The following is a 26,615-nucleotide window of genomic DNA, read 5'->3' as shown; positions in this document are numbered from 1 at the left end:
CTCACTTTGAAAACTAAAAGAGGGACTTCCCTGGTGGCACAGTAGTTAAGAATCCTCCTGCCAATGCAGGGGACATGGGTTCAAGCCCTGGTCTGGGAAGATCCCACATGCCGCGGAGCAACAAAGCCAGTGCGTCACAACTACTGAGCCCATGTGCCACAACTACTGAAGCCCACATGCTCTAGGGCCCATGCTCTGCAACGAGAAGACACCGCAATGAGAAGCCCACACACCGCAACGAAGAGTAGCCCCCCCTCGCCGCAACTAGAGAAAGCCCACATGCAGCAACAAAGATCCAACGCAGCCAAAATAAAGAAAGAAAAAAAGAAAGAAAGAAAAAAAATTAAAAGAAAAAAATTATGTATCCCACCTTTCTTATATGATCTACATTTCAAGGTTAGTAAATAACTCTAGTTGATAGAAAAGTTCATTTTTTAAAAAATATTTATTTATTTATTTACTTATTTACTTATTTATTTATTTATCCATCCATCCATTCATTCATTTATTTATGGCTGTGTTGGGTCTTTGTTGCTACGTGCGGGCTTTCTCTAGTTGTGGCAAGCGGGGGCCTCTCTTCATTGTGGTGCACGGGCTTCTCATTGCGATGGCTTCTCGTTGCAGAGCACGGGCTCTAGGCATGTGGGCTTCAGTAGTTGCGGCACACGGGCTCAGTAGTTGTGGCACACAGGCTCTAGAGCACAGGTTCAGTAGTTGTGGAGCACGGGCTTAGCTGCTCCGTGGCATGTGGGATCTTCCTGGACCAGGGCTGGAACCCATGTCCCTTGCATTGGCAGGAGGATTCTTAACCACTGTGCCACCAGGGAAGTCCAGGAAAAGTTCATTTTTATAGAAATATTTCACCTAATCAAATCTGGAAGTAATAACAAAAACTAGAAAATCACCATTTTTGCAATTTCTACTGCAATGCTTCATTCAGGTTCTGGTCCCTCCTTTACACCTGGAGGGACCAGAACCCACTGATCACCTTGGCATCACTAACGACCAGACAGCCAGACATCACGTCTCTCCTGATATAAGGCAATATGAAGTTCACAGAACCACTTAAGTACCCTTGCCAAAAAAGCTGAACCTGAATCTAGTCAAACGTTTAGCGCTAACCTCCAGTTAACATAATAATGGAGACTGAAGAACAAATGAAATGACAGGCTTTCTGACTCTTGGCCAGTGAATAAATCATTCCACTACACCACTCCTTACTTCTCTGATCCTCAGAAGCAAACGAAACCTGCAATTTTGAGACCAATTTTCAAAAAGCATCTGTCTCTCACTGTCCAAAGCATTCACAGATGCCCTTCATCTAAAATCTATCAGCCACTTAAAGTTGCTAAATCTCAAAATACCAAGTACAAATAGTCACATTCCTGATCTGTGTCCGAAAGACCACATGCAAACACAATTTATTTAACTGGCTGGGTAAGAATACAATTTAAAAGAATCTTATGGATAAATCCTTTGGTAAAAGTGAATGGCCTAAGTTCCAAATCTATTTCTGCTATTCAGATTGTGTTTGCTTTCAGCAGCCTGCCCTTGCCAAGTGTTAAAATGAGGAAAAGTCCAGGCAAACTCTAGCTGACCGATTGACAACACTGATGTGAAAGGTCAAGGGCATAGTCACCTCAATGACTGAGCACTGGAGAGCAGGTCTTCTTACTCAAGGCCAATGATGCTTGAGGTACCAGATGGTTTCATTTTTCAACTGTGGTCCAAAGAGAGGGTTGAGTTGGGCCAGAATTGCAATCAGCCAACTAAAAAAATAATGGGGGAGGAAGGACAACAGAAAGTGGTGAAATCATGTTGGAACGGGACCATTTTAAATTAGGATGAGAAAAGTGCTTTAGTAGAATTTAAATCTATTCTGTTCAGACCAAACCTTCAATACACTTAAAGTTCATAAAACACATTGTGCTAATGAGAGCATGTCTTGTAAGAAAAGCCTTCACAGAACACACCCTCCCTTCATTTGATACATTACTGACAAAGCAGTGAGGCTTCATCATAGTATGTCTCTGTCTTTTCTCTCATTTTCTTAATTCCCTTTCCAAGTAGTCAAGATTTCCTGAATTCATATGATATTGTCATCTCAGAGTGTTTTTGCCTAATCTCAGTTTATCATCATCACAACTTCCGGGCTCAGGAAAAATCAGTTTACTTTACTTTATCCATTCTCCAAATGCTAAGACCCACAACCAATATGACACATCCATTTTTACTGGTATAGCCAAGGTTAAATTTCAGCCCACTGTCTCCCAATTAGACTGTATCACTTGAGCACCCCTTCTCTCATCACCATCACCACTAAAACGTGTTACATATCTTTTGGGCAGTAGTGGAGCTGAACCAAATGGGCATCTAACTCCCCCTGCTTACTTCAGATCTAAGTAACAAGGTATTCCTCTGTATCACAGACCGATTATGGAGGAAGCATGATGGTGTTACATATTTACCTCAGGGTTGGAAGTGCAAAACAGCACATAGCCAAAACTGTCTTTAAAGTTTTCTTCTACTGCTCACAAAATTCTGAATAAATGGTTTTGTATCTGATATAGGAATTCATATACTCAGTGAAGTCTGAGAATCACTGAACTAAGACCAAAGCAAAGAACAAAAAGAAAGACAGTAAAAGATTTGCAAATCATATATCTGATAAGGGGCTAATATCCAAAATATATAAAGAACTCGTACGACTCAACAGAAAGACAGCAAATAAACAGCTGGCTATTCAAACCATTCCATGTTTTACTTTATTAAACAAATATTTAATGAGCACCTGCTAGGCTCCAGGCCCCAGCAATACAAAGGAGAAAATGAAATGCTACTGCCCTCACAAAGCTTATGGAATGTACTGTCAGGAAGGAAATAAAGTGAGGCGAAGTAATAGAGAATGACGGAGGTAGTACTCCTTTGATGGGGTGGTCAGGAAGGCCTTTCCAAGAAGTTACCGCTTCAGGCGAGCCCAGAATGAAGCAGAACACACAGTGCCTTTAATTCCTATTCAAAATACATGAGTTTTTATTTAAATTAGAAATTAGACTTGCTCTCGTCTGGGGGAAGGGGGTCTGGTAAACAGGCCCAGACTCCATCCACTACTGATCTTGGAGGATGGATTTTAGCATCATAATCTGATACCGCTGTCCTCTCTGCATGGGATACAGGGAACTGCTGTCTGAGGGAAAGGAGCTATCCTGCCTCAGCTATCCTGTAGTCTCCTTCTACAATTTTAGGACTTTAAATTCCCCTAGAAGAGGGGAACTAGCCAAATGCAACCACTGTCTGGCTGGATCTCTTTTCTTCCATTTGCTGTAATTTTTAGAACTCTTCCAATCAAAGGATCAAAAAGCTGCTTCTGATCACCAATGATCAGACTGCTGGAGAATCTACCAGCGCCAGCAGCTTCCCCTACAGAAACAATGTACCCGCCCTCCCCACCCCAGCCCAACAGAAGGTGGTTCTGTGACAGGAAACGTGACACCTGAGGACATCCGGCCAAGACAGCTACCTCAAGCTGACTCACTTTATAAACAAAAAATTCAGATGAGACAATCTGATCTGTCCTTAGAACTGCAATATTTGATGCAAACAAAATACCCATACTTGTAGTTGAGGTTTAACATCTACCTGAAAAGAAGAAAGAGGAGGGTAGTACAGGCAGACACACTGAAGAGCTGTGACTGCAGTGAACAGTAATGGTGCAGAGCTGAGAGTCATGGAAAATTCCACACAGACCCAGGACTTTCCCGATCCCAGCAGGCAAGGGAAGCAGACAGTACAAACAGTCGTTCGTCCTTTCAGGACAGACTGAAATACTGGCCAGTGCTTAGAAATGCTAAATAAAAAAATATGTTACAGCCTCGCCTCTGTCTCCTCTCTTTACCAAAAATGTATAATACTGAATAAAAACACCATCTCCCAGTACTTTGTACGATGTGGGATAGAGATGCTTCTGAATTCTGACTTCACATTATAATCACCCAGGGAGCTTTAAAAAAAAAAAAAAAAAAGATGTTATACTTCACAAATGATCTTTCTTTTAATTCTCCCACAACATGGTTAAGGAAATTGAGGCAGCGAGAGGTGAAATGATTCGCCTGTGGTCACAGTACTAATTAGGTGGTAGCAGCTCCTGAACCCAAAATCAGGTCAGACTAAGGTTCTTACAAAAGTTACCTTCTGTACAAAAGTTACCTTCTGAAATATTTTAACTGACAACAGTTCAGAAAGCATCAATCAGTTTAGCTAAATCTAAACTGTCTGGGAGTTAAGGAAACAAAGAATCCATCTGCTAACTATAGATGAAGTCCATCATGAGCCTTTGGTACCTGAGGTAAAGAAGAAATATCCAGAAGCAAGAACGAAGTCCACTCTGCTTGCTCAGATCAGTATTCGGAAACTCTTTTGAATTTAATTTTACGTACTATTTTTCATGTTTCAAATCAAGTAAAACATCTTACTTAAAACAACAACAACAACAAACCAAAGTTCAAGAAAATTCCTTGGGAAACAGCCCAGGTCAGTTCATTTGAAATTTCCTGGAGGAAATTCCCCCCTCTAACCAGCTGAGCTCTGCGTCTGCCCTTCTGATTACTGCCTGACTTCAGATTTTTCTTTAAAGCTGATAAACACAGCGGGGAGAACTGGAAGGAGAAAAAAAAAAAAATCCACTCTGAATTGATGGAAGTGGGTGGAGAAAGAGATCATATTCCAATGAATCTATTACTTCATGTGTCCAAGAAAATAGAACTAAATGTACTCTTCATATTTGCCCAAACTGTTCCACATGTCTCCACAACCTGAAGTCCAGCCTAATAAGCTGAGCTTATTCAAACTACCGAGGCAGCTATGGCACGGTAGCATCTTTCAGAGAACTGAAGAGCTGGAATGCACCAGAGGTCAAGTTCACGTTCCTCATTTTAACAACGAAGAAACTATGTCCTAGGGAGCTTAATACTCCCACAGCGAATCAGGGATAGAGCTGGAAAGGGAACCCAGGCCTTCTGAGTCCCATGATACCAGGCTGCTTCCACAGGGTATTAAGGATGAAACAGATCAGGCAGCCTAGGAGTTCCTCTTTTATTCCACAATCATTTACCAATGCCATGCTCCAACGTCAGGCCCTAAGGATGCCCAGAGGAATCAGCTGAGGGGCCAACCCCCCCACCCTGCCCCCAGGGGCTCATGAGCTTGTGAGAGACAAACCAAGGGTGGTGGCAGAGTATGCTTTGGAAGAGAGAGGCAGAGGGTACTTCATCTACAAACACTCCTGGCCACTTATCATGAGCTCAGCTCTTGGTTATTAGAATTCTTCAAGCACAAAATACGTCCTCCCCACAGAAAAGGCTATATACCGAGCTCTCTCAAATCCTGCTTTGTTCTTTTGTTCCACATTCAGATATGAGAACAGGGAACAGAGGCATGGTTACTTCCCAGTGATGCACAGGTCAAGCGGATAACTGCTCAGCTTCCCTGCTGGAATAGGGAAGTTCGGCTAGGACTTCTCTTCTGATCTGCTGTCCCTCCAGCGAGGGCCATGATAGGAGTAACCTCTATCAGTGGGTTCCTTAAGAAACAGCAGAGAAGTGACTTGCCCTGTCTCTACCGAGATGACCTCTGTCAAATATCCTTATCCCAATCCAACGACGCAAATTCTTTCAAGGGCAGCAATGTTATTATACACTATTAGAAAATATGGGATTCAGTATTAGATAGGGTTGGATTTTAATTTTAACTACATCAAATATTAGTAGAGTGACTCCAGGCAAGTGAGCTTACAACCCCGAGCCTCAGTTTCCCCTTTTGTAAAATGAAGATAATAATCCCTGCCTCAAGATATTAAGAATTAAAGGAGAGACCTCCCTGGTGGTCCAGCAGTTAAGACTCCACACTCCCAATGCCGGGGGTCCGGGTTCGATCCCTGGTCAGGGAACTAGATCCCGCATGCTGCAACTAAGATCCCATACGTGGCAACGAAGATCCCACGTGCCACAACTAAGACCTGGCACAGCCAAATAAATAAGTAAATAGATTAAAAAAAAAAAAAAAAAAGGGCTTCCCTGGTGGCGCAGTGGTTAAGAATCCGCCTGCCAATGCAGGGGACACGGGTTCGAGCCCTGGTCCAGGAAGATCCCACATACCGTGGAGCAACTAAGCCCGTGCGCCACAACTACTGAGCCTGTGCTCTAGAGCCCATGAGCCACAACTACTGAAGCCTGTGTGCCTAGATCCTATGCTCTGCAACAAGAGAAGCCACCACAATGAAAAGCCCGCGCACCACGACAAAGAGTACCCCCCCTCGCCACAACTAGAGAAAGCCTGCACACTGCAACAAAGACCCAACACAGCCAAAAATAAATAAATTTATATGAAAAAAAAAAAGAATTAAAGGAATAATATATGAAAGTGCTCCGTGTAGTAGCTGACAAATAGGTGTTCAATAAATACTAGTTATTCCTTCTCTTTCTCTGTGAGACAGCTAAAAATGCATTCAAGCCACAGAATGAAATACAACCTATTTTACTTTACAAAGGAGTTTCTCATGCTGCACTGAGTCATGCTCATCTCCACCTCCTCTCCCGCCCCCACCTGCTCTGCAGTAGGCAGAATTCTAAGATGTTGCCCAAAATTCCCATCCCCTTGTGTACACACCCTGTATAAACAGGGGATGGTGGATATGCAGGGACAGTCACTGCCGTGATTAGATTATAAGATACAGCTGGCTTGACAGAGAAAGACAAATACTGTATATTGCTTACATGTGGAATTTAAAAAATAAAACAAACTAGTGAATATAACAAAACAGAAACAGACTCACAGATATAGAGAACAAACTAGTGGTTACCAGTGGGGAGAGGAAGGGGGGAGGGGCAATATAAGAGTAGGGAATTAAGAGATACAACCTATTATGTACAAAATTAGCTACAAGGATGTACTGTACAACACAGGGAATATAGCCAATATTTTATAATAACTATAAATGGAATATAACCTTTAAACATTGTGAATCACCATGTTGTACACCTGAAACTTATATAATATTATACATCAACTATACCTCAAAAAAAAAGAAAAAAAGATACAGCTGGCTTTAAGGGAAATTTCCATCAACAGATGTATGGATAAAGAAGATGTGCAGGGCTTCCCTGGTGGCGCAGTGGTTGAGAATCTGCCTGCCAATGCAGGGGACACGGGTTCGAGCCCTGGTCTGGGAAGATCCCACATGGCGCGGAGCAACTAGGCCCGTGAGCCACAATTACTGAGCCTGCGTGTCTGGAGCCTGTGCTCTGCAACAAGAGAGGCCGCGATAGTGAGAGGCCCGCGCACCACGATGAAGAGTGGCCCCTGCTTGCCGCAACTAGAGAAAGCCCCCGCACAGAAACAAAGACCCAGCACAGCCAAAAATAAATAAATAAATAAATTAAAAAAAAAAAAAAAAGATGTGCACACACACACACACAATGGAATATTACTCTGCCATAAAAAAGAATGAAATAATGCCATTTGCAGCAACATGGATGGACCCAGAGATTACCATACGAAGTAAGTCAGACGGAGAAAGACAAATATCATATGATATCACTCATATGTGGAATCTAAAAAAAATGATACAAAGGAACTTATTTATAAAACAGAAACAGACTCACAGACGTAGAAAACAAACTTATGGTTACCATAGGGGGAAGGCGAGGGATAAATTAGGAGCTTGAGATTAACAGATACACACTACTATATATAAAATAGATAACCAGCAAGGACCTACTGTACAGTACAGGGAACTATATTCAATATCCTGTAATAACCTATAATGGAAAAGAATCTGAAAAAGTATATATATGTGTGTGTATATATATATGTATATGTATAACTGAATCACTTTGCTGTACACCTGAAACACTGTAAAGCAACTATACTTCAATTAAAAAGAAAGAGAAATTACCCTGAGTGAGCATGACCTAATCAGGTGAGCTCCTAAAAGGGACAGGACTCTTCCTGATGAAGGACATTTGGAGTGCGTGTATCACTTATTGATTCATTGCCAATCATCTTGCAATGCACCCTTTAATATGTGCTCTGTAATAAAAAACTGAATCCCTTTTTCTCCTTTAAAGTGAGCACGATGTTAAGCTTTCTCAGTAGAGGTAGCTGGAGGGACATAGCATGGGCTAGAAGTTGGGGGAGTGGGCATGAGGACATTTGGTGGAATCTGCACAGGCTCTGGCCCAGAACACGGTTGCTCTTTGATCTAGAGACTTGGCCTGGAAATAACCTTTCTGCAGCCCTCTCGACATGAAAACCGGAGCCCCTGCTTGGCCTACATGCTTTGAAGTCCTCCTGCTCACACTGGCACAAGAATTCCCACTACACACCCAGGCCACTGATCTCTCCAGCCTGCTCTGCTGCCTGCACTCAGAGGGTGGCCAACTGCTTGCCCAGCAACTCCAGACCAACTCCAGCCTAGCCAAACTAATGAACTTCTCTGCTATCCGGTGGGCTGAACTACACCTTCTCCAACAAGGTCTGAATTTTTTCCAAGTTTGTCCTTGCTTGGGTACTCTCCCTGAGTCCTAGGGTACCATATGGAGTTTCCTTCTATCTTATAGTTACTCTTCTGACATAGTGAATAATTATGTTAAATTTCCTGTGTTTAACCTACTGTGTGGTTGCTATCTCCTTACTGGACCCAGACTGCTACAGGATGAGGGGATTTGACACAAGGGAAGAGTCTCTCTTGCTAGCTTTGAAGATGGAGGAGCTACATATCAAGGAATGTGAGTGTCATCTAGGAGCTGAGAGCAGCCCCCAACTAATACCCAAGCCAAGGAAATGGGACCTCAGTCCTACAACCACAAGGAACTTAATTCTGCCATAGCCATTGGAGTTTGGAAGAGGACCCCAAGCTCCAGATGAGAAGGCATAAACTTACTTTCCATTAACCTGATGCCAACTCTATCTCTGCTATGGCCCTTTCATTACTACAATACAAAAATAGGAATATGCCCTATTTTTGCCAGCTCTAAACTTGAATTATCTTTTCCTTTCTTTTCTCCATACTTTCTATACTAGGCCTTTCAGTTCAAATTCTCTTATCTGCCAAATTATAAATGAAAAGATTATATGGTCAGAGTAAGAAAAATAAACCTTTTAATATAGTAGATAATAATATGCTGGGACAGGTACCTAGATTTCCTTTCCACTATCAACAATCAAGACACCCAAATATTTTACATGAATCCGTGAGAGAAATGTAAGCAAGTCTCAGACCAAAAAACTAAGTGAAGGCAAGTACTCAGAGAGGAAAATAAAGAGACTACAGGGTGCATTCCATACTTTTGAGAGCGTACACTAAACCAGATTAACTTGAGCTTTTATTTTCAGACATCACAGGGCATGAAAAATGGCAGACAAAGCCCAGGGCCCATTGAAGGTAGAAAGTCTAATGGAAGTTTCACCCACACACCCCAAAAAAGCTGAGACCCCAAAGGGTTCTGTCTCAAGATAAGGAAAAATCAAACAACTCCCTTAAGTGGAATGCTAGGAAAATCAACTGTCTCAAATACAAACACCAAGAAGGAAGGAGAAAAACACTGTCACTGAGAACTGGTCTTCATGAACTTCATGTAGCCAACTACATGGTTTTAAAAAAGAACATACCAAGAATTTTACTTAATTTAATGCCACACTCGTGATGGCCTTAGGCGCCTGGCAGAAGCAATGTAAATACTTTCTGGAAGAGCCCACCCTCATACCAGGCCCCAAAGAAGTCATACATATAAAACTATAGGGAAAACAGAGAATTCCCTGGTGGTCCAGTGGTTAGGACTCTGCACTTTCATTGCCGAGGGCCCAGGTTCAATCCCTGGTAAGGGAACTAAGATCCTGCAAGCCGTGTGGCACAGTCAAAACAAAAAACAAAAAAACACTATAGGGAAAATGGACAGATGGCAGTCAAATATAACTAAATGCATATGGAAACAAGGCACCATGAGTGAGAGACAGAAAAGAGCAGACACAAACCTAAAGGGACTTCAGATAATGGAATGATCAGATATGCACTATAAATAAACTGTCTACTATGTTTTAAGAAATAAGATACACTTAAAACACGTGCAGGGAGAAAGAAAGAAGGAGGAAAGGGAGGGAGAGGGGGAAGGAGGGGATAGGGAGGGAGGGAAAACAAAACTATAAAAGCAGCAAAAAGAACTTCTATAGAAATGAAAAATATAATACCTGAAAATAAAAAAAGTCAACAGGTAAAGTTCTGGTTCTGGTAATAGCAGAGTAGCTTATATCAGACTCATTCTATAGATAGTAATTATAAACTCTGAACAAAATATGAAAAACAACTAACTGATGGTACTAAACAGTGTCCAAAGCAGGTAGAGACTAGAAGGGATTCAATCCTTGAAAGAAGGAAGGAACCTTTATACAGCATTTCCCCTGAGGACACTGTCCAGTCCGTGTGAAGCTCAAGCAAAACCCTGCAGTCTTATTGGCTTGAGGTATCAACAGATGAAGTTCAGAGCTGCCAGAGCAGTTAGGAATTAAGAGGGGAAACCACAAAAAAAGATGTGTCACAAAGGGGAGCTCCAAAACCTGTGTATAAATTCCCCATAACTCCTTGGCTCATCCCTGAACCATGAATGCAAATGCCAAGGACTGGTGGAAAACACCCAGAAGGCCGAAAAAACAGAGCAGAGATTTCCACTGCTGCGTACAACAGCGAAAGAGAACTTGGTAAACACCTCAGACTTTCCACTGAAACCTCAGAAGGGCCACATCTTAACGGAGAACTCACTCTAAGGGCAAAAACTGAAATAGATCTGCCCCAACAAAGTGTAAAACCAACCCTCCACAGGTTTAAGGTGATCAATTAATAATTTAACTGTTTGTTAGAAAAAATTTAACGTTTTTCAGAGGAACGAAGTTGAATCCAGAATGTCTATCATCTACAATATCTAGCATTTAGTAAAAAACACACATGCAAAAAACGCAAGAAATGTAATCAACAATCAAGGACAAAGGAATCAACAGAAGCTGAGTCCAAAATGACACAGAAGATGCAGTTAAAAGGTAATGTCTCTAAAGTAGGTGTGGCCTGCGAATGGCTATGTACTAGAGGGCAAGGAGCTGGAGTTCTATCTGAGGAAAATCAAGGCCCAGAGAAGCAAAGAAATCCTCCTCCTTCCGATGTTAGCTCATGTAATAAAGGTGTTTATTGATCTAAAACAAACTCAAAACAAAACAGCATTATAAATATGTTTAAGGACTTAAAAGAAAACTTGGCTATAAAGAATGAACAGATTGGGAATCTCAGAAAATAAGTTAAGACTTTAAAAAAGAACCAAATGGAAATTCTAGTACTAAAAAGTATAATATATGAACTGAAAAATACTTGGATGAGTTTACCAGAAGATTGGAGATGATAGAAATAGTGAACCTGATGAGAAAAACAGAACCTATCCAATCTGAAGAAACAGGGAAAAAATATTGGAAAAAAAAAATCAAACAGTCTAACATAGGTGGAATTGTAGTCTCAGAAGGAGAATGAATAAAGCAAAAGAAAAAAAAGTAGACTATAGGCTGAAATTTTCTCAAATTTGGTGGAAAACATTAACTTAAAGATCCAATAGCTCAGCAAACCCAATCAGAATAAATTCAAAGAAAACCACACCTATGCACATCACAGTAAAACTATGCTGAAAAGCAAAGATAAAGTGAAAATCTTGATAACATCCAGAGGACAAAGAATGCATAAAGAACAATTATGCAAATTACAGCCGAGTCCTCAACAGAAACAATGGAAGCCAGAAGATAATGGAAGAGCACCTTTAAAGTTGTCTGAAAGAAAGAAAGAAAAAAAAAAATCTTGTCAGCCCAGAAAAAAGTCCTTCAAAAATCAAAGTGAAATAAAGACATTTTCAGATAAACAAAACTGAGGGAATTTGTAGTCAAACCTGTCCTGTAACAAATACTACAGGACTTTCTTCAGGCTGAAGACATACCAGACAGAAACTACAATCTACAAAAAGAAATGACCAATTTTAAAAATGATAAATATGTGGGCAAATACAAAAGACTTTTTTCTCTTAATTTCTTTACAAGACATATGATTCTTTAAAAATTGTAACACTGTAGTAAGGGTTTTACAACATATAAAGATGTAAAATATATGATAATAGCACAAGGATGGGGAGTAAATGGAATCATATTGTTGCAAGATTGTTACATTTTACCTGAAATGGTTCAATATTAACTCTAAATAGATTGTGAAAAGTTAAGAATGCATGTTGTAATCTCTAGAGCAACATTAAAAAAGAAAAATACAAAAAATAAAGGAAAAAAAAGAAAAATACAAAAGTATAGCTAAATGCCATTGGAGGAATTAAAACAGAATACTCAAAATATTCAATTAACCTAAAGAAGGGCATAAAAGGAAGGACAGAGGAACAAAAACGAGCTGAGACAAACAGAAAACAATTAACAAAATATTGAACCCAAACCTAGCTATATCAATAGTTACATTAATTGTATAAGGAATATCCATTTGCCAAAAGGCAAAGACAGTCAGAATGGATAAAAAAGTAAAAACAAGCCACCTACTGTCTTCGAAAAGGCACATTCTAAATATAAAGACACAGACACAATGAGCATAGGAAAGGTGGTATGGTTATTGATCAGACAAAGTAAAAACTGAGTTAAGGAGTATTACCAAGGATAAAGATTGATATCTTATTAATATAATGGCAGAAATGTCAATTCATCAAGAAGACATGACAGTCATATATATGCATGCTCCTAATAACAGAGCTTCAAAACATATGAAGCAAAAAAAGGATCTCTCCTTTAAAAAGAGAAATAGAAAAATCCACAATCATAGCTGGTGATTTGAACACCCTCTCTCAGTAATTAATAAAAACAGACCAAGAAAAATCAGTAAGGACAAAGAAGATTTGAACTACCTTGACCTGATGTTTACAGAACACTCTACCCAACAGCTGGAGAATATACATTCTTTTCAAGTGCACATGGAATGGTTATCAAGATAAGACCATATGCTGGGCCATAAAATACGTCCCAATTTCAAAAGACCTAATATACCTTCTGATAAGATATCTAGAAAGATGCCAAATATGTGGAAATTAAACACCACAATTCTGAAAATGAAAATACAGCATCATCAAAATTTGTGGGGTCTAGATAAAGTGATGCTTAAAGGGAATTTTATGGTATTAAACACTACATTTAAAAAGAAGGAGGGACGGACTTCCCTGGTGGGGCAGTGGTTAAGAATCTGCCTGCCAATGCAGGGGACATGGGTTCAATCCCTGGTCTGGGAAGATCTCACATGACGTGGAGCAACTAAGCCCATGCGCCACAACTACTGTGCCTGTGCTCTAGAGCCCGTGAGCCACAACTACTGGGCCCACACGCCACAACTACTGAAGCCTGCACGCTCTAGGGCCCGTGTGCCGCAACTACTGAGCCCACGTGCTGCAACTACTGAAGCCCGTACGCCTAGAGCCTGTGCTCCACAACAAGAGAAGCCACCGCACCGCAATGAAGAGTAGTCCCCGCTTGCCACAACTAGAGAGAAAAGCCCACGCACAGCAATGAAGACCCAATGCAGCCAAAAAATTAAATTAAGTAATTTAATTTTAAAAAAATAAAAATAAAACAAAAATGAAATAAAAATAAAAATAATAAAAAGAAGGAGGGACTGCCCTAGTGGCACAGTGGTTAAGACTCCGCGCTCCCAATGTAGGGGGCCCGGGTTCGATCCCTGGTCAGGGAACTAGATCCCACATGCATGCCACAACTAAGAGTTACCATGACACAACTAAGGAGCCCACGAGCTGCAACTAAGGAGCCTGCCTGCCACAACTAAGACCAGGCACAACCAAATAAATAAAATTTTTTTTTAAAAAAAGGGAAGTTTAAATCAATGCTCTTAGTTTCCACTTTAACAGGCTAGAAAAAAGAGCAAATTAAACCCAAAGTAAGGAGAAGGGAAAAAAGAAAAGAGAACTGAAATAAATGAAGAGATATACCATGTTCATTATCAGAAGACTCAATATTGTTTGCTCTCTCCAAACTGATCTATAGAGTCAACACAACCCCAATTAAAATCTCAACAGGCTTTTTTGTTGTTGTTGAAACTGACAAGTTGATTCTAAAATGTATATGGCTATTTTAGAATAGGCAAAATAAACTTGAAAAACAAACAGAGGACTTACATTTCCTGATTTCAATATAAAGCTATAGTAATCAAAAGAGTGTGGTATTACCATAAGGCTGGACAAACAGATCAATGAACAGAAGAGACAGTCTGTAAATAGGCTCACACATATATGGTCAAACCATTTTGAACAAAGATGCCAAAGCAATTTAATGGAGAAGGGAAAGTCTTTTCAACAAATGGCGCAGCGACCACTAGATATCTGTATTGGGAAAACAAAACAAAACAACAGCAACAAAAACAAAGCTTGACCCCACCACTTTAGTGCCTGTGGCCCTTGGAAGCAGTCTTGCCTAACTGCCAAACCCTCTCCAAGGTCAGGCTATAGCGGAAAGCCTTTAGGTCCAAGTCCTTGCTTAATAAGATAAATGATAAGAAGAAGTTCAAAAGGTCTCATATCTTTGTTTACCTCAATTTTTGCCAGAAAAAAATTTTCCACACCTCCCAGGACCATCTAATATGACCCAAATCCCATTCCCAGACTGCTCTGCTCTTCTCAACACTCGATCCAACTTCGCTCCCTTTCGTTTCTCCCAAACCCTTGCACTGTGTTCTCTGTAACTTGGTCAGTGATCTGCCACTCACACCTTCTATCCTCGCACTTCCCCAACTCCAGCATCACTGAAGCCGGGCTCCCCCCTGAGGCTCTCTCAAGCTGAGAAGGCTGCTTATTCTTACAACAGATAGCTCAGGCTTTGGCAATGGCGTCAATAACTTCTTTGCTCCCTCTGCTGCCTGCAGACAATTCTCTCCCACTCTCATGAAGAACTGCCTTCTGCTTGGGTATGCGTGCCTACTGACTTTACTACCCTCTCATTTGTCCCAGTCACTCCTCCTCATCTGACAGAGGAGGCTTGAGTTTGCCCTTTGCTGGCTCTTCCTCATCTCTACAACACCTAAACGTTGGCATTCCTCAGGTTCGGCCCTAACCCCTCTTCTCTTCTCTCGCCATCCCTTCCCTTTGGTCAGGTTTCTCAACCTTAGCACTACTGACATCTGGGGCTGCATAATTCTGCACTGGGGGGAGGAGGGCTCCACTGTGCAGTGTAGGATGTTCAGCAGCATCCCTGGCCTCTACCTACTGGATGCCAGCCCCATAGAAAACCACTGCCTTAGGTAATTGCATGCACTCGTATGGCCTCCGATCTCTCTTCTTATATCCAGTTTCCTATTTGGTATCTCTTAGAAGGCTCACAGGCATCTCAATCTTAGCACGTCCTCAACTGAAGTTTTGTTTTGAAATTTGTCCTGTCCCAAGTCTTCACCATCTCGGTAAATGGCCCAATCCAGAAACCAAGGACCCATCGCTGATTCCTCCCACCTCCTCCACTTGCAGGACCAATAAATTCTACTCCCAAATTAGTTCTCAAATCTGTGCACCCCCTTTATCTTCATTATCACCACCTCAGACCAAACCACAAAGATTCCTCACCTGAATGAATGCCGTAACCTCCTAACTTGTGGCCCTGCTTCCACTCTGGCCTCCAAGCAGTCTGCTCTCCACAGAGCAGCCAAAGTGGTCATCCGACCAAATCACTCCGTTATTTAAAATCTGAAAAGATTTCCTATCCACTTAAAATAAAACCTAAACCCCAAGCCCATAAAATCCTACATGACCTGGCCCTCACCTAAATCCCAAACCTACCACTCCTCGCCTCACTATTAAACCCCATCACACTACCCTCCCAGAACATTCCAAGCTCCTTCCTCTCAGTGCCTTCGTGTTTGCAGAAGACCCTGCCTCCAGCTGCCCCCATGGCTGACTCCTCCTCCAACAGGCTTTCTGTGACGGCTCTCAATAAACCCTCCCTCCCTCCCACCCCTTCACTGTTCTCTATCACAGCACCCTGTTTGGCTCCTTAAAGCACCTTCTCACTTTGTCTATTACAAATCAAGAACAGTTTTGCTGCTGCTGTTGTTAACCTGCTTGTCTGACTCCCCTCACTGGACTGTCACCTCTAGGAGGGCAGGGACGTGGTTCTCTATCATATACCCAGGAACTGGCACAGAGTAGGTAATCTACGAAATGCTTACTGGTTGAATACTAGGGGAAGATGGGTAACAAAGCTGTGGAACAAACAGACAACTATAAATGAGAGATACAAACAGAAAAACCTACTAAGGCAACAAGCAAATTAGCTAAAACAGAACATGGCTTCCTCTGGCTATCCACCTGGGAGTTCCAAGCTGAAAGGAGCAAGGGCAGGAGGACTTCATATCTCAGGAACAAATTTAATTTTAATTACCCACTGTTTCCCAGGACTGATGCCGCTATTTCCTTTTATTAGCAGACATCACCAAACAAGACAGGAGAGAGACACACAAAAATTACCAATCTATGGGGAGACAAGACAGACATTTCACCTATGCCAAACACATCTCCTGTCTGAAGGAGCTTCAAAGCTGGAGGTGAAGACAGAGCCCACCAACCAGCTAACAGAAGGTCATCATATACAGGTGCTTCTACTGGCCAAAGGTGAGACAATTTGAACACCAAAGGGATATTAATTATACTGGATTGAAATACATCAAATATGTTTAATTGTATCAGATCATAATGATACTAACACAAAACAAAAATCATTATTCACCACTGGAAGATGCTAAGGAAACAATTTATTATTTTGAAACAGGTAAGCAGAGAGAACAGCACACATATATCCTAGCTTTTCTTTGTGAACTGTTTTTCAGTTATTCGAATAACAAAATAATTGATGAAGTGAATCTTTATGGACATATTCTAGCTAATGAATAAATAAGAAGTTATAGAAATAGAACATCATCAGTGATGCCAACAACACAAAGAAAAATCAGACGTTATGTACCCCTGATGAAAATATCAACACCATTTACAAAACAGACTTAACAAAAAATTGAACCTGAATGTGATCTAGCCCCTAAGTATGACTACCAACTTACAGGAAATACAGAAGAAAGAGGATTATGTTAAATGACACCATGTGTATGCAGTTAATAAGGAACAGACTCTGGAAAACTATGGGGCAAACAATCTGGGTTTTTTTTCTATTAAAATATGCCAGGGGGCTTCCCTGGTGGCGCAGTGGTTGAGAATCTGCCTGCCAATGCAGGGGACACGGGTTCGAGCCCTCGTCTGGGAAGATCCCACATGCCGCGGAGCAACTGGGCCCGTGAGCCACAACTACTGAGCCTGCGCGTCTGGAGCCTGTGCTCCGCAACAAGAGAGCCCGCGATAGTGAGAGGCCCGCGCACCGCGATGAAGAGTGGCCCCCGCTCGCCGCAACTAGAGAAAACCCTCGCACAGAAACGAAGACCCAACACAGCCAAAAATAAATAAATAAATAAATTAATTAATTAATTAAAAAAAAATATGCCAGGAAAAAAAGAGATTTGGAGAAGAAACCAATAAAGAGAGACTTGAAAGACACATCCGCTAATCGCAATGCAGGGTATTTATGAGCATCTTCATTCAAACAAACTGTAAAATAAATATATAAATAAAGTATATGAGACAACTAGAGAAATTTAAATGATATTTGATGATATAAAGTAATTAACTTTTTGTGTGTGATAATGGTTTGGGGCTATACTTGAAAAAAGAATGATGACCTTTTAGAGATATACATATATTGAAATATTTACAGATAAACTGATGTCTGGGATTTGCTTCAAAAAAATCTGGGGTGGAACGGGAAAGTGTGTAGGGATGTAACAAGATTGGCCACAAGTTGATAATTTTTCAACATGGATGACAGGCATGTGAAGGTTCGTTCATTACATTATTCTACTTTTGTAGAGAGCATACAGTAAGTTTTAAAAGTCCAAAAACAGAAAGTTTAAAAAACAAAACAAAGCATGCTATAGTAAAGAACATTCTAGAAACTGACTAGCTGTGGGTACTTGGTGGGAAACCAAAGTGAAGAACCCTGGCCCTGGGAGGTAATCATGTCCTGTCCCCAAACTGGCTCTAGAGCCAGGACCAAAGCAAGGCTGGGCTCAGCTGTGGATCTGCAAATTCCTGGACACGTAGGGGAAAGTGTCTGAAGGCTGTGCAGGTCCTGTGTGATGGGCAGTATTAGGGGGCCGGAGAAGTGAGTGAGGGGGACTCGTTTGGGGGCCACAGCATAGGGGTTTGGGGGAATGCGTAGATGAGGAAACCTCTTTGGGAAGTGATTGGCGGCTTCACTGGCTCTGTTTGCTGTCTGTCTCCCCTCCCTAAAGAGGGCAGGGAAGGGACTTCCCTGGTGGCACAGTGGTTAAGAATCCGCCTACCAATGCAGGGGGCACGGGTTTGAGCCCTGGTCTGGGAAGATCCCACATGCTGCAGAGCAACTAAGCCCGTGCACCACAACTACTGAGCCCGCGAGCCACAACTACTGAGCCCGCGTGCTGCAACTACTGAAGCCTGCGTGCCTAGAGCCCGCGCTCTGCCACAAGGGAAACCACCGCAATGAGAAGCCTGCGCACCGCAACGAAGAGTAGCCCCCTGCTCACCACAACTAGAGAAAGCCCATGCGCAGCAACGAAGATCCAATGCAGCCAAAAATAAATTAAAAATATAAATAAATTTATTTAAAAAAAAAAAGAGGGCAGGCAGAATATTTCTGCTATATATCCAGTGCCTGGTACACAGTAGGTTCATTATAGTATTATTAGTATATATTATTATTAACAATAAATAAGTTGACTGAATGAACTCTAATAAGGCCCAATAAAATAAATGCTACAAAGGCAATGTAAGCAAACTGTGCTTACAAGTAACATATAGTTCTTTGAATTAAAATAATTTATTTTTAAAAATCACTGATAATACTACATTTTTCTTATCCTTTGTTATAAGTTTTCACACACAGCATCTTATTTAAAAATTTACCAAACCACACTACAACATAATCAGGCCAAATATTATTCAGCCTAGCAGAACCAAGGTCTCCTGGTCTCCTAGTTAACATTTCTTTTCCTATATCACTCTGCTGGTAAGATTTACAATTAGTCAAGTGCTAAAGATACAGCATGTTTTCCAAGAAGCAATTGTACCTTCACAATACAACACTAAATTTCTAATTTACCCCTAGGATGTGAGTTTTGTAACTCTGGGTAAGCTACAACATAACCCGACATTAACAACTAACCAAAGACCAAGAGAAAGTATAGAATAGTAACTAAAAGGCCTGTATGCTTAAGAAACAAAAGTGATCTTGTGCCTTAGAGAGGAAACCAGATGTAGAGCATTCAGACTTTACTGTGCTGAACTAGCAACACAAGCTGGTTGTACTGGCAGAGATCCTGATTTATTCAGAGCTCAAACAAGGTTCGGCTGGCGGAATCTAACCTTGAACTAGAACAAACTGGAAGGAGGGAAAAAATGCCACAAAGAGAAGGCAATTCAGAAGTCTATGAATGTATTTCAAAACATGACTTTGTTTAGGAAATCTAGTTTCTTTGGGGGTGTCTTATTGCAAATGAGGTATTTTCAAAAAACTATATGTACTAGTGCCAAACAGTAAAGTGTCCTTTGAATTTCAAATTAAATTTATTACAGAATCCCACCCCTTTGTGGAATAAGGTATGTGAAATACTTGGGATTTGAATTCCACCTGTATGCTTCAGGCAGATATTTTGCTAAATAGGATATATGATCAGGTTTCAAAGAAACAAAAGAAAAAAACAATTGCATAAAGTCTATACCACCCAGCTCATTTCCCCATAAAATGGCCTCCAGAAGCATTTAATGTTGGAACACTGTGTACTAACTTACTTTATTAATACATTGATGACAGTACTGACCCACTGTCAATAGAGCAGTCACCAGCACATTGGGACAAAGGAAAAAAGCTAGACAGCAAGAGGTAAGGGCTCACAGACTGCCCTCAACTAAGCTACTAAGACTCAAAGTGACATAATTTCCAACCAAGTCCAATTATTTTATTTTATACTTGAAAATGAAGATAGGAGGCGTGAGATTGACAGGTCTCCTGCCTGTTTTAAAGACAATATCAGGGGCTTCCCTGGTGGAGCAGTGGTTAAGAATCCGCCTGCCAATGCAGGGGACACGGGTTCGAGCCCTGGTCCGGGAACATCCCACATGCCGCGGAGCAACTAAGCCCGTGCGCCACAACTACTGAGCTTGCGCTCTGGAGCCCACAAGCCACAACTACTGAGCCCACGTGCCACAACTACTGAAGCCCGCGCGCCTAGAGCCCGTGCTCCGCAACAAGAGAAGCCATGACAATGAGAAGCCTGTGCAGCGCAACGAAGAGTGGCCCCCGCTCGCCACAACTAGAGAAAGCCCGCACACAGCAACGAAGACCCAACACAGCCAAAAATAAATAAATAAATAAATTTATTTTTAAAAAAAAAAGAAAACTTAAAAAAAAGAGAATAACAGGAAAGTTAACCAGATTTCAAAGACGATGGAGGACCAGAAAGTCACAAAACATTTTAACCTCATCTTGGTTTAATCTCAAGTCATTCCTCTGCGCAATAATTTTGTCTTTTTTTTTTTTTTAAGACCCCACCACTAACCTTACTGCTCATGCAGCAGAGATCAAAGGAATGAAAACAAAGGCTTTTTCAATTACAGGACCACTCCTTGGCTCCTGGATTGATTAAGAGCTCCCTTGCTGGAATTTCTGGAGGAGATTCGGTAGGATAGGCTGGTACTCAGTCACCCCTACTTAAACGAGGAATTCTTGATGATGCATGTACTTCTTCTCATTTACTCTTTAGAGCTAAACACAGCTAGGATAAAAATGCCCTCTATTCGCTACCTGTCAGACTTCCATTCTGGGGGCTGAGCTATGACCTGAAAAAGCCTCTTTACCTTTCTAAACAAAAAGAAAAGACTAATCAAGCCAACTGCATATAAAGTCTCATCACATAAGCACTCGTATCGAGGCAGTCAAACAACATCATCATCATTTAGCCAAACTTCTATAGTGCTATATGTATGATTCAGCTTTAAACACTTCAAGTTGCACTGAAGCAAGTGACCGAATGGCCAGATGGCCAAAATTCATGGTAATAACTCTTTGTCAGGGGCAGAGTTTGATCTATGCCAACAACCAGAATTGGCTCATACCCACAAACCTCTTTGAAAAACCTTAGTGCAAAAGTCCCAGGATACAAGAAATTTATAGATTCAGAGCCACGGCCTTTCATCACAGGATTAGAATGCTGCTTCCTACCACATGTGGGCACTAAGCAAGAGCTGGCCGTCACCAATACTTTCCATACAAGGAAGTCTCAGGAAGCTAGCAAGCTCTCTTTAAGAAAAGAGAATTGCTGGTTCTAAACTCTTAACAAGCAATCCCTAAAAGGATAAATTCTATGGTATGTGAAACATATCTCAATTAAAAAAAAAAAGAAAGAATAGTTCAACTGGGACTTCCTTGGTAGCACAGTGGTTGAGAATCTGCCTGCCAATGCAGGGGACACGGGTTTGAGCCCTGGTCCGGGAAGATCCCACATGCCACGGAGCAACTAAGCCCATGTGCCACAACTACTGAGCGTGTGCTCTAGAGCCCACGAGCCACAACTGCTAAAGCCTGCACGCCTAGAGCCCGTGCTCTGCAACAAGAGAAGTCCCCGCTCGCCACAACTAGAGAAAGCCCGTGCAGTAATGAAGACCCAATGCAGCCAAAAATAAATAAATTAATTAATTTAAAAAAAAAATAATAGTTCAAATGCAGTTTTGCCATTTTTAACAGTATTCCAAAAATATATGTTGAGAAATGACCTCACATATCCTAAAGCTTTCATTCAAGTTTATATAATCTATTCGAACAGATGCCAATTATCATACTTTGATACAGTGTATAATGAATTGCTTAAAAAAATTACCCTTACTGTACTCAATCACAATTCTAGCTCAACGTCCATTCATGAGATAAACAAAAGTTATAATAAAGAATGGCAGGACTTCCCTGGTGGCGCAGTGGTTAAGAATCTGCCTGCCAATGCAGGGGACACGGGTTCGAGCCCTGGTCCAGGAAGATCCCACATGCCGCGGAACAACTAAGCCCATGCACCACAACTACTGAGCCTGCGCTCTACAGCCCATGAACCACAACTACTGAGCCCATGTACCACAACTACGGAAGCCCACGCGCCTAGAGCCCGTGCTCTGCAACAAGAGAAGCCCCGACTCGCCACAACTAGAGAAAGCCCACGCACAGCAATGAAGACCCAACGCAGACAAAAATAAATAAATAATAAAGAATGGCTTTATTGGCTTCATAGTGAGATATTTAAGTGAAATGAGTAGGCTCAAATACTTCACAGTAGTAAAATATAAAGCAGTACAATGACAATTTCTGGTTAATTGTATGACTGAAATTTGTGCCAAATAAATTACACTTGTATTGCCAGAAGAACTGAGCATCTGTACAGTTCTTAGGTAAATATACTGAACATAGGAAAAGTGTTCTTTTCAACCTTAGGATACTATTTCTAGATGTTACACCAGGAACAAGCCCCAGTGAAACAAAAATGTAAAGTTTCATGACAATCATGCTCCATTTATTTAACTTTTATTCACACATATGATAAATACCAGGAATAACTGCTTATTGTTTTAGGAAAAAACTACTTACAAGAGATAGCAGCAAACGGAACAGGTCACCAACATGGTGATGATAACTCTGGAGAAAAAAAAAAAAGTGCAAGCATTAGATAACTAGCAAACTATGCAGACTTTGCAGGAGGTTTAAGTTCCCTTCCCAGGTGATCAAACCTGGCAAGGACTGCACACCAGGAAAATGCATCTGAATCTGTTCAAACACCAGTAGACAGCAGGGTGCCCTGGGGTGCACACGGCAGAATTCTACGGAAGTCATTAACATTTGTATTTAAGGGAATGTGTACTGGTGCCACAGTTTAGGGGTCTAATCCAAACCCATCTGAAACTGAACACAAAAGGCTGTAGTGGTAATTAGCTGTGACATCCAAGTAACTGCCCTATTTGGTAGTATTCTCTGCAATGAAATGACACTATACTGCTAAAAATGTTACTGAGTCCAAGCTCGCTCTGCTTGCCGCACGACAGGCCAATGAATCGGAGACGAGGTGTTGAGGCAAGAGATACGACTTTATTCGGAAAGCCAGCAGACCGAGAAGATGGCAGACTGGTGTCTCCGAAAAGCCATCTTCTCTGGGTCTGGATGCCAGTTTCTTTTATAGAATCAGAGGGGGAGAGGCGGTGAGGAAGTAAAGTAAAAAGGCAGAACAGAGAGGGAGAGGCGGTGAGGAAGTAAAGTAAAAGGGCCATCAGTCTTGCAAAACATCTCTTGGAATGACCAGCCTCAGTGAGGGGATGTGTTAGTTTCTTCTTTTTTGCAGCCATTCACAGGTGAGCAGGGCTAGCAGAGGGACAGGGTTCCCTGAGGCAGGCCATTATGTATGATTATAATAACAAAAGCAATGAAAAGCAAAGGTTAAAGTCGAAGAAACAGATCCAACGTGGAGTCCAGACTTAGCTCTTCCCTGTTACAAAAGTATGACTTTCTAGCCTTGACCTCTCTGCATCTCCATTCCTGTCTGAAAAACAGTTAAAACTGGATCTCTGATCAGCTGAATTTCAACATTTAAAAATTGAATTCATGATATTCTTTTCCCATTTCTCTTTCCAAATCTAAATCTCCTACTCCAGAGAAGCTCTGCCATTTCCACCCATCTGACCCACCCCTCCAATCTGTCATCTTTTTACTCATGCCTCCCCTGCACCTTCACAGTCACCAAATGCTGTGGATTAGTCCTTTGAAGCAGCTCTCCTTATGTGGATTTTTTTCCTTTCTATTCCCATCGTTAAAATCTAAATTCATCAGGTTTGCCTGGCTAACTGCTGGCAGATTCAAAACTTTCTTCCTTCCCTTTCATTCTATCCATACAATCTTTCATTCATTCCTACAATCACCTTGGGTTAATCTTTCTAAAATATTCCTTTCATTACATCACTCTGCAGCTTATCACCTTTCAGTGCCCCCCCCATCATCCACAGGCGTGATTTCCAAAGAGGGGGTCTCCATACCCCATAGAGTAAGAAAGACTATTTCCTAGAAGGCAGGGAGCAAATATCTGAACTCCTATATATATTATGTTTAACTCATCCTTTAGAAATTCTGTGTGTGTGCATATATTTTCTGTAGTTAATACATTGGCTTGTCCATTCATTCATTCAACAGATTCAGAGTGACTTGTATGCACTAGGCTCTGGGGAGAGAGGAGTGAACAAAAGGGATGAAAACCCCTGAAGTTTAGCAAAGCAAAGGTTCCTGGTGAGAGGGTATCAGGCATTTAAAGAGGACAGAGGCCGGTGTGGCTGAGCTGAGCAAGGACAGCCTGGTAGGAAGTGAGGTCAGAGGTATCTGGTAGCCTCTGAAAGGAAAAGGGAAGCTATTTTGGAGGGATTTGAGGAGAGGACTGACAAAATCTGACCCAAATTCTAATAGGATCTCTCTGCAGGGTGGAAATAGACTAGGGAAGAGAAAGCAAAAGGAAAAGCAGAAAAACCAGTTAGTGGGGAATTGCACCAATGGACCAGTCTGGTAGCAGTGCCTGTAGTGAGAACTGGTCAGACTCTGGATATATCCTGAAGGCACATTCTTCAAAACATGTACCTTATAGTACATATATAAATAGGTATTGGGGGTTACACATCATGTTTATTATTCTCCATTCCAAGCTTCTGCTCATCTTCTTCCATTCCCCTGCCCCAACCTGGAATCCCTCCCTCAGTCTTTCTCTTCCCCAAAAGACCATCTCAGAGAACGGAAACAGCTGAGACCCCTTTGTACTACTTGATTAATAGTTCGATATCAAAAGCTCCCTCATGGGAATTCCCTGGTGGTCCAGTGGCTAGGACTCCGCGCTTCCACTGTGCGGGTTCGATCCCTGGTCAGGGAACTAAGATCCCGCAAACCGCGCGGCGCAATGCAGCCAAAAAGAAAAGAAAAAAAAATTTTTAATTAAGATATCAGTTCCTAATGTGCTTCATTAAAATATCAGTTCCTAATGTGCTTCTTCTAAGTTATTGCCTGCTGAAGAGTTTAGGGGTGAAGTGTCATAATGACTGCAATTTACCTTCAAATGATTCAGCAAAATTATGTATGTATGTATGCACACCTGGATTCATAGACAAAGCAAATATAAAGCAAATATGAATATGTTAGCATTATTGAATCTAGGTGGTGTTATACAACACCTATACTACTCTATTTTTCTGAATGTTCAAAAATGTTATGCCTGAAAAAATTGGAGCTGACTGAACTGTGACACTAATCCCTGCACTCTGTCCCCATTCTCTCCCCCACAACTACTGCTAAGGGAGCCACTGTGAAAAAATCTGAAGCTTTTAGAGAATCTGTGGATTCCTAAAGAGGAGAATGGGAAATCATGAAAAATAGGAATGGTCAGGAACCAGTACTCCAAGTACAGACTTCATTTTATCCAGCCCTTTTTCAGTTGTAGAAAAGATGAGAGTAAGAAGCTTGCTTTAGGTTATACATAGATTCAGAAGAGTTTTTTCCCTTTTGCTCCCTTTTTCCCCCAGCTTCATGAGGTCCTGAAAACCTCCTAATCACCCAGGTTTCTGCATTCTGATGTGTAGGGGTCTCAGAGAAGAGGATTTAACAGCAAAGTCTCCTTTCTTCCCTTCTCACACAGCACCTTTACTTATCTCCTTAATGAAAATGTTTTTAATTTTTCAAATCAGAAATGCTCTCCCACGTTAAAAAGTCACTGTAATCCTTGAATCAATTCAGCTCCTTCGTCTATTTAAAAAAAAAAAAAAATCACTTGCAGTCTTTTCAGAAGGTAAAGGGGAACTAATACTAATTCAGTACTAATATTTCCATTTTACAATGAGGAAACAGGAACATGGAAAAGTTAACTAAACTATCCAAGGTCATAGGGATCATCCAGCTGGGAGCAGTGTTTCTCAAAGTGTAATACAGTAACTCCTAGGAGACACCTAGTGTTTTAAGACCTGCTCAATCCTGCCAAGAGCAGGAAATACAAGGACTGAGGTGGAGGCTATGAATTAGATCCAGATAACATATCACTAGCAGGTCAAACCTGAATAGTGACGCTAGGGCTAGAAACTGAGTAGCCCATGGACCACTGGAGGCGTTTCATTACCCTGGGTAACAGCAGTGGCATCAAGACCCAAGGCTGGGCATAGTGGGCCCCAAATGGGGGTCTTCAAGAAAGGAGTGGTCAACACTACCAGAACATTAATAAATGTTTTCTGAGTATGAAGGCTGGAAAGGCAGACAGTGGGTAATGAAACAGCTGAAGACAGAAACACAACAAAGCAGTACTATGTTGTTCTCTAATTCCAGTAGGAGAAACAAGTCCAAGGAATTAAATTTGGTTAATACAAATTGTT

At 41.4% G+C, this 26,615-nt stretch overlaps 1 protein-coding gene across 1 annotated transcript in view; it reads right to left on the bottom strand.

Moving 5' to 3' along the window:
- The window catches only part of ATP6V0E1 (ATPase H+ transporting V0 subunit e1), a 35,690-nt gene that overhangs the window by 7,654 nt on the left and 1,421 nt on the right, over positions 1 to 26,615 (bottom strand). The window contains exons 2-3 of the mRNA XM_061188476.1: positions 22,825 to 22,872; positions 1,640 to 1,769 (exon numbers count right to left, since the gene is read on the bottom strand). Of these exons, the coding sequence (XP_061044459.1) occupies positions 1,676 to 1,769; positions 22,825 to 22,872 (142 nt within the window). The 3' untranslated portion in view covers positions 1,640 to 1,675. The remainder of the gene's footprint in view (positions 1 to 1,639; positions 1,770 to 22,824; positions 22,873 to 26,615) is intronic.

The sequence above is a fragment of the Eubalaena glacialis genome, chromosome 4, assembly GCF_028564815.1.
Source record: "Eubalaena glacialis isolate mEubGla1 chromosome 4, mEubGla1.1.hap2.+ XY, whole genome shotgun sequence".
Classification (NCBI taxonomy): domain Eukaryota; kingdom Metazoa; phylum Chordata; class Mammalia; order Artiodactyla; family Balaenidae; genus Eubalaena; species Eubalaena glacialis.
This window is presented reverse-complemented; position numbering and strand designations above follow the sequence as displayed.